Source organism: Citrus clementina, unplaced genomic scaffold (genome assembly GCF_000493195.1).
Source record: "Citrus clementina cultivar Clemenules unplaced genomic scaffold, Citrus_clementina_v1.0 scaffold_5, whole genome shotgun sequence".
NCBI lineage: Eukaryota > Viridiplantae > Streptophyta > Magnoliopsida > Sapindales > Rutaceae > Citrus > Citrus x clementina.
In genome coordinates this window covers 40,152,334-40,165,273 of record NW_006262201.1, presented here as the reverse complement: position 1 = coordinate 40,165,273, position 12,940 = coordinate 40,152,334, and the positions used below count along the sequence as shown (strand labels likewise).

At 35.5% G+C, this 12,940-nt stretch overlaps 2 protein-coding genes across 4 annotated transcripts; both read right to left on the bottom strand.

The window, feature by feature from the left end:
* Positions 1–189: 189 nt before the first annotated feature.
* On the bottom strand, positions 190–3,042 carry LOC18041209. 3 transcript variants are annotated; one of them, XM_006434696.2, is made up of 5 exons: positions 2,740–3,042; positions 1,853–2,008; positions 1,441–1,702; positions 731–846; positions 190–617 (listed from the first exon to the last, which is right to left on the bottom strand). In XM_006434696.2, the coding sequence occupies exons 1-5, from the start codon at positions 2,833–2,835 to the stop codon at positions 543–545; spliced, it is 705 nt and encodes a 234-aa protein (XP_006434759.2). In that variant the 5' UTR covers positions 2,836–3,042; the 3' UTR covers positions 190–542. The 3 variants fall into 3 exon arrangements, with proteins under 3 accessions (XP_006434759.2, XP_006434760.2, XP_006434762.1); XM_006434697.2 differs by having other exon boundaries at positions 1,441–1,732; positions 2,740–3,008; XM_006434699.2 differs by having other exon boundaries at positions 1,570–1,732; positions 2,740–3,001.
* Positions 3,043–5,464: 2,422 nt separating this feature from the next.
* LOC18042463 (serine/threonine-protein kinase tricorner) lies at positions 5,465–12,058 on the bottom strand. Its single transcript, XM_006434695.2, has 12 exons — positions 11,447–12,058; positions 10,874–11,048; positions 10,683–10,766; positions 10,163–10,404; positions 9,366–9,576; positions 9,015–9,179; positions 8,806–8,937; positions 8,461–8,574; positions 8,185–8,232; positions 7,540–7,618; positions 7,197–7,253; positions 5,465–6,077 (listed from the first exon to the last, which is right to left on the bottom strand). Exons 1-12 carry the CDS (start codon positions 11,632–11,634, stop codon positions 6,016–6,018), a joined length of 1,557 nt encoding a protein of 518 aa, XP_006434758.1. The 5' UTR covers positions 11,635–12,058; the 3' UTR covers positions 5,465–6,015.
* Positions 12,059–12,940: the final 882 nt, after the last annotated feature.

Sequence of the window (12,940 nt, the reverse complement as noted above, 5' to 3'; positions counted from 1 at the left end):
TATTCATGCTAACTTTTCTTTCTCAGATCATTGACTTATTATTTCCATGTATGAATGTCCTTCATTTGGCGCCGATGGATGGCTTCATTTATACGCATTGATTTTTCGGAAGAATCTGTAATGCTAAACTGATGCAACCAAATAATTTTCAAAATGATATGCCCATTCGCAAAAATGAAACATAGAATGTAAGTGAAAATAGACTCGATGCGATCTCTAGCATTTCCCATTTACCTTAACATTTTAAAAGAAATGAAAACAAAAAGAAAATCTGATATTTCAGCAAACATAATGACGAATAGTATAAAAAAGCCAAAAAAAACAAAAAAAACCACCAACAACAACATGATAGTGGGCTTTAGGCTTAGATGCAGAGAGTACAGTAGATGGAAATAGCAAGTCATTTCTCCCCAGCAATGCATAAATGCTCCTATAATCTTGGGTTAAGTCAGCATAATCGATCTGCACAGAGTCCCCCGCAAGCACTCCTTTTGTTAGAAGAGGAGTAGATAAGCAAGCCATTTGCATTCTTGTTCTTCATCTCATCTGGCTGGAAAAACACACTTCTCAGGACAGTTTTCTGTCATGGTACGCTTGCTTTGCTGGCGTGGGACAACCTAAAAGAGCATGACCAAGATGGACAATGTTAAACTAAGATCGCCCAGACAATATCATAATCTTACTTCTTAGCTCTCACAAAAGCTGCTTATGAATTAAGTGTACATGTTACCTGATCATCATGGCTTGAAGCATCAGGTTTCTCAGTTTTCATCTTTTTTGAGCTACATGTACAGCTTGCTTTCTCACCTTTACTCTCTTCATCAATGAAGTTCTGATCCGACACCTCTGCAAGAAATCAAAGCATCGTCAGAGTCTCAGAGAGTTGGTAAGCTATATGCAACATAGCCCATAACCTCTCTGCCAATGAATTAAAGAACCTTCTAATTTGTAACAGCAACACGAATCTTATTGTAGAAAATAAAATTTCTCATGAAATCATTTCTTGCTCTTCTTCCTCTAACTCTGTACTCAACTCGATCACACTTTACCCTGGACTAGATGAGGTTGGCTTCATGAAAATTTTTAATCCCCCATGACTAAATCTTTATCTTATTCTTTCAAGTATATACCAGATATATCTATTACTGAACTCTTGTACACCCATATTTATCAATGCATATTGCCACCTTCAGCCTCCTAAGAACTTTTATGATTGACGAATTAGAAGAGAACAGAACCCAAAATAAACTATAGAATAAATCAAAGATGCGGATCATTTAATGTGATTAACCGATAATTTCACATTGTGGAACCGGTGATAAATTTTACTTCACTCATGTGATGACATTAAACAAGCAAGATACAGGAAAAAGGAGGTGTGAAGCAATGGATGTAAAGTAACAAATATTTGCCCTTAGATTAAAGTATAGCTGTCAGCACCTGCACTACTGCCAGACAAATCATGACGACACAAATGAGACGCATCAAGGTGTTCAGATCTAGTAGCTGCTTCATAGGACACTGCCTTCTTCCCACTAATATTGATTACTATTTTTGATCCAGCAATACCTGGAGGATATGGAGACGCAAATGTTTTTGGCTTGCATTCAGATTTAAAATGCCGGATCCACGGATTTGCCGAAAGACCATGAGAATTGCATGTCCTATTTGGTTGAAATTCAGGTCTCTCTAAGTAGAGCTTCTGCCAGCAACCACGTCGAAGAATCTTAAACTAGAATAAAGATAGAAAGAAACAATAAAAATAACAAAGACCACACTTTTGTAAGCACAGAACATGTACAAAAGCAACAGAGTCGACAGTCCTTCAAACAAGAGTCGTGTTCAAACAAACCTGGCCAGAAGTAGCACAATGCATTTTCCTAGATGATGTAACATCGCTCCGAGCAGGAATATCCGCAGCACTATATAACTGGTTAACAAATGATGCTTCCATGGATTTAAGGTACAAACTATGCTTCTCATCTGTCCATTCTGTTACTCGTGAATCCTGATATGCAATTAACATTGTGATCAGAAACCCTTAAACAAACAAGGTAGATTTCAACTGAGAACATGGGAGCAAGAAGCACTTTTAAGAAATACATGTAAAGGTTTAACATCATAAATCGATTTTGGCACTTAATTGCATTTTTATTTATCTACTTTCTTCTAAACAAAGCTTAAAGCCATTCAAACGTGTCGTTGAGAAGCCGTAATTTTAAAATATTTGGTAAACACGTATTGTAATTTGAAAGTTAAGTTAAATTTTTCCTGTAATTTGAAAGTTAAAGTTAAATTTTTCCACACTAAGCATAATGAAAAGCCTATATTATTATTTTTATCGCAATTATTATTTAAAAATTACATTTACCCTACATTGCCGATTTTCATTTAAAAACTACAACTTTTTTCTTTTCTTTTCTTTTTTCCCACGACAGACCTCAATACTAAACTGGCCTTGGGACCTTAACATGGTGACGTAATCAAACTACTGTCATTGACCTAATCTGATAACCCTTATGAAAATAAACCAAGCAACTTTACCTATTCCTTCAGGTAACCCCAATTCAATCACGATTAGTTCATCAAAGAAACCAAATATATCACGAAGGAAAGTTGACAAAATATTCAAAATTGTTGGTCTTTCTTAATATTATGCATAAAAGCTTGGTCAGGATTCATGATTTTATTAGCGCTTGTAAAGGACATCAAAGGAAGAAGAGATATATGATACCATACCAGGCTCCAAGGCTCTTTATCGCCTGATTTGTCAGGACCCAATTGATCAGATGCACGAGGAGTCGTCTGATTTTCATTGCTCCCTAAACCATCCATGCAAACACACAATTTTAAAAGCCCGCCCTTTATTCAGAAGATAAAAAGAGTGTTCTTTCCTTCTTTTATTTTATTTTTTCTAATTCTGTTTTAGAGAACAAACAATTTGACAAACAGAGTGAGAAAAAGAGAAGAAGAAGAAGAAGGGGGAAAGTAGAGGAGGTGGCCTTGGGTGAGATCAAAGAACGTTACAGTTGTCACCGCTTTTACACGTGTCATGGGCCATCATGTTGCCACGTCAACGCCCGCGCTTATTAGAACTGGATCGTAAGCAGATATTTTTGGGAATGTCGAAAATATCTCTTGCGCTTCCTTTCAACTCCTTGACTTGATAGTTAAGAAATACCGCGGCATTATTTCTGAATTTTTTTATTATTTTAATAAAAGAATTTTAAAACCCAAAAAAAAAAAAACCTAATGTGAATAGTACCTACATTACAAAAAACTCCTCTGGCTTTGTTTAATGTGAACAGTGTGCTGTTATGGTATATTATAATGCACTATGATGCATTATTAATAATTTACCAAACATGAAATTGTATTGCATTATAATCTCATGTAAATTGTAATGTAGTGTTAAGGGTGGTAAAAATATCCATCTATTCTGGACTCGGATTGAGCTTGGGCGATGTGGGTCGAGTAATACTCGGTTTGGGTCGTTCCTGAACATCACTTAATAAATCCAGGACTCAGCCTAGAACCCATATTTTATTAAAAAATATTATAAAATATATATATTATTTTAAGTTTTTATATTTGTTTAATTCATCTATTATATATATGTAAAGTTTTAAACATTTAAATCTTATATTTTCATGTCTAATTTCATTGAAATAAATTTAAAAAATTTAAAATTACAAAAAAAAAAATAAAAATTATACTTATATAATATTAAAAAAAAGTATAAAATTCGGGTATTCAAATTAAAACCCAGCCCGATGCTGGTTTTTTAAGCTTGGCTTAAGCATCTAAAAATGTACATTCGGTCCTAATCCGGGCATTGCGATACTAGGACCCGAACCCAAGTTTTACCAACCCTACTGTAGCATGTTAAACAAAGGAATTGTGTAGTATATACTCCAACAGCTCAAAATACACAAAATATGCATTGAATAGTTTGACCCTTCAATATTACAATAGTGTGTCAAATGAAGGAATTGCGTGGAATATACTCCAATTAGCTTAAAATACACGAAATATGCATTGACTATTTTGACCCTTTAATATTGTGCATGTATATCTCAAAAAACCTACAAAAAATATAAAAATACCCTCAATTAAATCTTCACAAAATTAGATAAAATATCTTAAAGTCAAGCGAAAAACTTACTATACTCCTACTGGACATGTTCAAAAACTTATTCAACTTCTCCTTGGCTTGCTCAAAAGGTTATTAGATTTCTACTCGGCTTATTTAAAAGACTTACTCAACCCCTATTCGACTTGTTCAAAAACTTACCCGACTCCATCTGACTTGTACAAAAAAAATTATTTGACTTATTAAAAAAACTTACATGACTCTTACTCGACATATTAAAATAACTTACATGACTCTTACTCGACATATTATTACTTGACTTATTCAAAAGACTTACATGACCCTTACTCCACTTATTAAAAAACTTAATTGACTCCTATCGACTCTTACTCAACTCTTACTCACTTATTCAAAACTTACTTGAATTCTAATTAACTTGTTCTTATTTAACTTATTTAAAAGACTTACTCGACTTATATTCAACTTGTTCAAGAATTTACCCTACTCCTACTCGACTTGTTCTTACTTGACCCTTCACTTTTTCAAGATGTTTATTCGACTCATGCTCCACTTGTTCAAAAAACTTACTCAACTAATTATTTGAGTCTTCTTATGCTACTCGATTTACTATTAGACTTAATCAACTTACAATTACCCTTACTCAACTCTTACTCGACTTCATACTGGACTCACTTTACTTATTTCTTAACTACTTGACTTACTTGACTCACTTCTAGTTCGACTATATACTCGATTTACTGAACTCACTCACTTCACTTTTTACTTAACTAGATACTCGACTTAATTAACTTGTTATTGGATAGATACTTTTTTGGGCCTATTTTAACTTTTTCTTCTTCTTTTTCTTGACATATCTATGTAACAGGGAGTAAATTTAACATTTTGGGATAAATAGGGTATATTTAAATTAAAGAAACTCGTGGCTAATACACCTTATTTCATTGCGAGATTATGTACTTTAACAGCGACTGTTCATTACTAACGTCTAACGCCGTTACTCCTACTCGCTCTTCTTTTAATCTCTTACCTGCTTGTGTCCCGCTCCTTTGCCAACGATTTTATTTAAAAACATAGGAATTTCATTTCCACTGAAATGGAAGTGGAACAGAAACAACAGGACCCCATCAATATAATTAATAGTTGGTTGAAAACGCAAGTAATCCAAAAGGAAAATATCTCCGCAACAAAAAGATCAGCACATTATTTCCAAGAAAGGGGCAGGCGAAGAAAACTGGACAAGTTTGTCCTGCCACACCTAGTTGATAGCATAAACAAGACAAATGGGTTCTGCACTTAATAACGTGCCGTTCTGTTTCCCGTATCAAAATCATCAGCAAACACGTGCATACATACACTCTCTAATAGGCGTTGAAAATTAAAATGGCCACTCATGTTCATAGAGTCATAGCTTCCACTTACAAATGCTATTGGATACTTAACAAATGGGGGGATCTCAGACTCACTGTAGTGATCAAACAAAACAAAATGAGCCCAGCGCGTCAATGTAGGTGTAGCCAGCTAAAAATTCTATTACAGGACATTAATAAAACTATATGAACTCTATTTCAAATGTGATTTTTTTAGCAAAATTGGCATTGACAAGGAATTGAGCTTAATCCAGGCTTTACATTAGCTCTTATTTATTATATCAGTATAAGAAAGAATTGAACATATTTGGGGCTTCACAGTAACTCTGATAGATGACATTTGCAGTACGAAAAAAAAGAATTACGCTTGAGATCACATCGACTTTTAGGCTGACCTCCTTATTCTCGGGTCGTTACTCCCCACAGTTCTTTGCCATAATCGGTTTTTATACAAAACCTGCTTTTGAAGGTTATACACGCAATGGAATAAAAATAGGAACGGAACTCCCGAATAAGTAAAACAGAATGATCCACTCAGGTTTCCTGCTTCTGCTGATCACACTCTGAAATGGCAGTTTCCTGCACGTCAATCCTACCTGCATCAGCCAGAAAAAAATAAAAAAATAAAAAATGGGTAGTCGCCAGGGTTCCGCTTGGACTATATCAAGATGGACCTAGCTTGAAATCGTCAACTCTTTAAGTTTGTCAGTTGCGCAAGATTCAAGGCACTCAACTTTCCAGAACCGTTCCCCACGAAGAAAGTTAAAGAAAAAGTCATACAGGAGAATATTTTCTTCAAACATAGAAAAAGGAGTTCCCTAGTGGAACCGCTTCATTCAAAAGACGCCATGTCGAGCAGATAAAAAGTCCAAAGATGCTTGAACTAAGCTATAAACTATATAACTCCTATGTGAAGCATTTGAAGAAACATGTTTACAAGGCCTGAAATAAAAAAAGAACATGCACATTTGGAATGCAGTTCTGAAATTTATGGTGCATATATTCCAATAAAATAGTTATAGGAAAAATTCAATGTACATGTTTTAGTTGTTAGTTAATTCCTGCTTAACAGGGAACTGTATTATCATTATTATTTTTTAAATAGCAACTGTTCATTAATTTAACAAAATGGTTTCGCCACTTCGGCCTTGGCCGAAGTGGTGGGCTGCTGCCCTCACAAGCATTGTGAGGGCAGCGGTTCTAGCCCCCACAAAAGCATTGTGGGGGCTAAATGTTCTTTATATCCTTCTCCCTTGCGAAATGCAAGTGGAGTATGGACATCCTCTCCTGTGAGGGGTTATTTGTATTGGGCATGTACTTCATAGAATTCATTGTAATAATGTAAGTCCCAATCATGTATATCTGATTGTAAATATCAGTGTAATACCTCTGCTACAATAAGCAGTTGTTGTAAATATCTGTGTAATGCAGTAATCTGATGATTAATCAGTCTCAAAAAAAAAAAAACAAAAACAAAAACAAAATGGTTTCATGATTCTCCTCTCAAAGTGCAACGCATGTATGCTATTATGATAAATAGTTCCATAATCAGCTGTGGACACATAGTAAATCTAGGGAACTAGATTCCTCTGCTCTGATTACTAGATAATTTGTCATGAAAAAAAAGGTACAGCATCTCCTGTCACAGCCAAGATAGTAGTACAACCGTACCCAATATCAAAAAGCGTTATAGTAAAAGATATAGTATATCATACCTAACAAAGAAATCAAAGAGGGAACTTTTGATGATCCATTCGACCTCATGTCCGTACCTGCAAAACCACATTTAAATTAATAAATATAGTGCTGTATCTTAAATAATGCAAGATAAAACATAAACATTATATACCATCATCAGCATGATTTCATATTGTGCAGGTGACTTCCTCCCCCACCACCCCAAAAAATATGGAAAAAAAAAGAGAGAAAAAAAGAGAGAGGAGCCACATGGTTCATCATTCAGTCAAAACTAGGTTTGTCTACTAATATGGTTTACTAAACTAGAACAAGACATGAAAATGGTCTCCAAAAAGCTATTAAACAGCAGAAGCGGTCTACCTGAATTTTCAAGTGATTTAAGGACGTCAGATTTCTTAAATGTATATCCGATAAAATTGGTATCTTTTGATGTCAGCATCTGCAAATCAAATGGAAAATGAACTAGAAATTTAGTATTGTATCTAATGTAAAACAATCATGCTAGTTAATTTAACACTTATCAGGTTATAGAATAAAAATTATCCCCACAGTTTAACACCAGGAAGCACTAAACCAAGAGAAAGCATTTGGTACACCAGGTTTTTAACTAATACAATTTCAAGATTTCAGTCAGAGATGTTCAAGGATATTTGAACTTCTTACGACTTAACTGTGTGAAACATAACTGCAGCCAGATTTAACAAGCTATTCAGCTTGTTTCATCACGTAAGCTAATAATCAGAATAATATGGAACTCATTATTGATCAAAACACCACCACCCTAATTCCATCACAACTTATAGAAAAGACAGGGAAAGAAACAATGAACATGCTTCAAAGTAACAAGCATGCTTCTAATCAAAGAACCACTGCATCGTACAGTCTGAAACTTCAAATGTTTTGTGCTAGCAATTCCTTTTATGAATGTATGCCCGCAAATTAAGTTAGCCTTCTTTGTGATCATAATAACATAGGAAGAATATCAGAGGAAATGAGAGTCGTTACCTTTCTCCAAGGTCCCACACTTGGTATCTCCGATGGTGGGCCGTCTACCTGTAGAAAATGTGGAGGCTCAGAATAGAATTAATTTTACAAGATATAAAACAGAAAAAAAAATGTAAAAATGTGGCATTGCATAAGGAGATTTGAGTGATTAGAATATGTGTTGACGATTCTTGACTTGCAAGAAATGTTTCAACAGTAGAATGAGCTTCAAAACTGCAAATATGTCATTCTCTTATTACTCTAAACAATTAAACCTAAAAGTTCTAATCTACTTACTTCTGGAAACTTCTCAAAATTCTGAGTATCCAGCTCCCCATTGACTGTAGGCTTATATGCAGCTTCCATTTCATACAACTTGTCCCATTGGATTCCTCTGAACCATGGATGTTCCTAAAAAACATTTGATGACTTAAAATCACAAATATGAGTAGCACAAATCAATCCACCAAGCATAAGTATTTGGCCTACATATTCTTATTACTGGAATTAAAGAGATATACATCTACTATTAGCTGATGAATGGTGTCATAGTATCAACAAGGTAAACTAAAAGCAAAAGTTTCCAAAGTTCAATAAATAAAGTTTAATGGGGACACTGTTACATATTGTAAAGATGATTACCTTCAATTCTTCAACTCCTCTGGTTCCAAGCCTTGTCTCAACATCACAGAGCAAGTGACAAATCAGATCCCTAGCCTCATCTGATATTTTTGGTTCTTCAGGGAATTTCAGGCATGTTTTCCAATTGACTATCTGAACAAGACAGAAAGAATATTTAGCACATTTGAAGGATGTTGAGGGTGTAACTACAATCCTGAACTAGATATTACCTTGCGGCATGTGATCCTTGGATCATCAGAACAGAAGGGAGGATAGCCTATCAGCATCTCATACATGATTGCACCCAGGGACCACCAATCACACTCCATTCCATATCCCTTCTTAAGCAAAACTTCAGGTGCCATATAATCAAGAGTTCCAACAGTTGAATAAGCCTATAGAACATAGATACAACATGCTTGATAACTTTCAACAGATAAACATGACCACTAGAGAAGAATGACAGGAGAAAGATATAGGAACTGCAACAAGTTTCCGTACAAAAGAAAGCCATTGCACGATAAGTCAAACTACACCTAATATATAACATGAGGTTTAGAAAACGAGATTAATGAAAATACCAATGCACGGCGATTACGTTTCCACTGCTGCAAACGCTCTTTTGGCATCATCCACTGTCCTTCAGCTTCGCTTACAGTTTCCTGGTTTATAATGTCTTCATCTTCCAATAGAATTGATGAATATTTGTCCTCTAGGGGCTTGCACAAACCAAAGTCTGAAAGCTTCAAATGGCCATTTTTGTCTAGTATCAGGTTATCTGGTTTTATATCCCTGCAAAGCAGAACAACCTCAGGGCCAAAGATCCGGAAAAGCTGAATGTCATTCATTGCTGTTCAATTAATGGTCGGAAGCAGAATGTAGGGGGAAAAAAATGTCAGAGCCTTTTAATTAAGCAACATCTCTAATCCAGCTGCTTGGGTCAAGAATAAATTTTGAAAAACTTGTATATTTTTTGGTCTATCCTGACCAAATAGTCAGGCTCTGCAATGAACTTGCGCTGTGGCAAAGAGTTTTCACCACAAAAATAAATTATGCCTACGAACTTCAGCCTAGCAAGACTCAGTAAAAGAAAAAGGGAAAGGAAAGGAAAGGAAAGGAAAGAACTTTCACACAGCACTACTTGGGCCTGAAATTTGAACCAACCATGGTATACAGCAGGATGACTAAGCAGATCACAGAAGCTTGCTAAAAGTTGCCACAATATCCAAACACCTCTTTCACTTTCAGTGGATGAAAAGTCTATTGAATCCTTAAAAAAATTAGTGACATCCTCCCACCCACCAATTTTTCTATAGCAAAAACATATGCATAAATCTTTATACTGTCAATAATTTAAGCTACCATATAACTGTCATACCTATGAACATAGTTATGTTGGTGAATTGAATGAATAGCCAGAACGCTTTCTGCTATGTAAAAACGTGCAACATCCTCGGAAAGAATATCTTCTCTCATTAGTAATGTCATAATGTCACCACCAGGTAAATACTCCATGATGAGATATAAGAAATCAGAATCTTGAAAAGAGTAGAAAAGCTGTACTATGCACCGACTATCAACCTCTGCAAGTAAGTTCCTCTCTGATCGAACATGCTCAACCTGGTATACAGAAACAGAATAAAGAAGAAAATTAATGAATATTAAGGGGTACAAAAAAAGTATAAAAGTTAATCTGATTTTCAAAATGAATTATACATAAATATTATTTCTCAACAGCAAATCCATTGATTTGAAAAGTTAAGAAATTCATTGATTTCAAACTTTACAGTTACAACACTTTATCCAAGTCTTCTGATTAATTCTAGTTTATCAGCCTAATATCCATTGAGGGTAATGATCATAGCATGTAAATAGCAATTCTACTCCGGTGGTTTCACCTGTCCCCGTTTAAGCATCTCCGATTTCTTCAATTTCTTCATGGCAAAGATCTCTCCAGTAGTTTTAGCACGACATAACCTGACCTGTGTTGATAAACACAATTTTGGACAAGTGTGATGTTAACAGAATTTGATATTACCGTGCTCTGTCTATGCACATGGTTACTAATGGTATGTTCAATAAAACATACCTCACCAAATGCACCTTTTCCAATTAAAGTTAATTGCTCAAAGTCATCAATCCCAATTTTACGCCTCTGCAGCCTCATATATTCAGTTTCTCTGCGCTCTAAATTCCTCAGCATCTCCTCTTGTTCCTCATTTGAGACCGCAGCTTGTTGTGCTCTCATTTGAAGGGCTCTACGCCTAAAATATGCTCAGATTGATAAAGCTTTATTATTATTTATTTCAGAATTAGATCAAATAAATTCAATTTGCCTTTTCTCTATCTCATATGAAGGCAAAGATACGCATCGCTACTCTTAAATTATCACTAGATAAACAATTAATTAACATTCTAGCCTTAATTAAGTGTCAAGTGATCAATCAAACCAGTTACGAATTTAACATCAATATATGAAGAACTGCATCTACATTCTACTCTCAATATGGGAAATCAATCTATAAAATAAATGCAGCTCACATTAGCATAATAAGTAACAAAACCGCAAGCACTGAATTCTAGTTCTCCGGCCTTACATGATTCTAGACGACACACGTCAAATTCCAATAGAAACAAAAAAAAAAAGTTTAAAGAACTGAACCTCTCTTTACGATCTTGCAATCCTTGCAAGTAGTTCTTGTAATGATTCTCAATGAACTGCTTTGCGGCAGCGGCTTTCTGTCTCGTCACCGGCGATGAAACGGACACGTCTGGATCCAAATCGAATTCACGAGCAGCCGGCTTCAAGTTTAGAGCACCTAATCTAACCGTATCATCACGACCGTCCATTTTCGCCGAAATCAGATCAGTTTTTGCAATTATCCTAAATCAGAGATACATCTGCTGCAAAGCTTAGGAGGAAGCGAAGAGTTTCGAGGAGAGATCTTAGGAGTCAGTGTCAGTCTGTGTTTGTGAAAATGACTGAAAGAAAGAGAGAAATGAACTGGCATGTAACTTCATTTGTTGATAATTTATATGGCACGCAGGGCTGTCTTATCTGCTATCTGTTTTCCTTTTTGTTAAGATTTTAATTTGTCATTTCTTTTCTTTTCTTTTAATTTATAGGGAATTGAGTGCGATCAACGCCAGCGATTTTCAGACTTTCGTTTTCTCGCATGAACTGGAATCTCCGGAGCACAATTTGAAAATTAAAAAAAAATAAAAATTCATTTACTTATTTCTGACTTTTAAACGAAATTACAATCGGCTGAGTGGCTTGTTTCTCGGTCAGTGTCGGCGGAGATCTATAGAAAATTATAAATAAGTCTGAGCTGGCTTTCCGCACGATCGAATCACGCGCGCAGCATAGTACGGTTCCACGTGGCATTTCCAGCAGTCTAGTCAGTGTCAAAGGTGTTCTGCGAAGCAAGATTTGATTAATTGACTCATGAAATTTTGCGTGGTCCAGGGATCAGGAAGTGGACACTGAAATCGTGGAGTAGTAAGTGGTTCGTGAATCACGCTGCGAAAGATGTTGGTACTTCATTCAGCAAGGCCGCCGGCTTGGATTGGAGGCAGCAAGGGCATGCCACGTGGGTTCTAGAAAAAGGTCCATTGATTTCATATTCTATGGAGTAATTATGTGATCCATGTGCTAAGCTGTAAAACACATTCAATAATCGTCTTAAATGGGACAGCTATTGCGAGATACGGTATTTCATCTAGAACACGATCCATTGCTTGATTACTTCCAATCACGGTGACGTAGATTAACCCTTTTTCTTTTTCTTTTTTTATCTCATGTCTGCTATCAAAGATTCAATTTGATTTGGGAACTCCTACACCATCAGTACTCTTCGAAAAAGCAATTATTGCCAATACATTTAATGATGATTTTAATTGCATCGAAGTGTAATTATCAGTTGAAGCCTAACCCACTTCAACTTTATAACTTGTACGACGCCAGAGAGTGCTAATCCAACCTGTTCCATTATTATAAGTAGATAATGCCTTTGTTATGGTTGTTTTATCATGTATGGAAACATATTACTACATGCTTCAACGATCCAAGAGGGTGCATCTGAATTAACACATACAAGTGAAGGTATTTACAATATGGTAGACAAGGGAAGCATTAGTCTTAGTCATGCAGCAG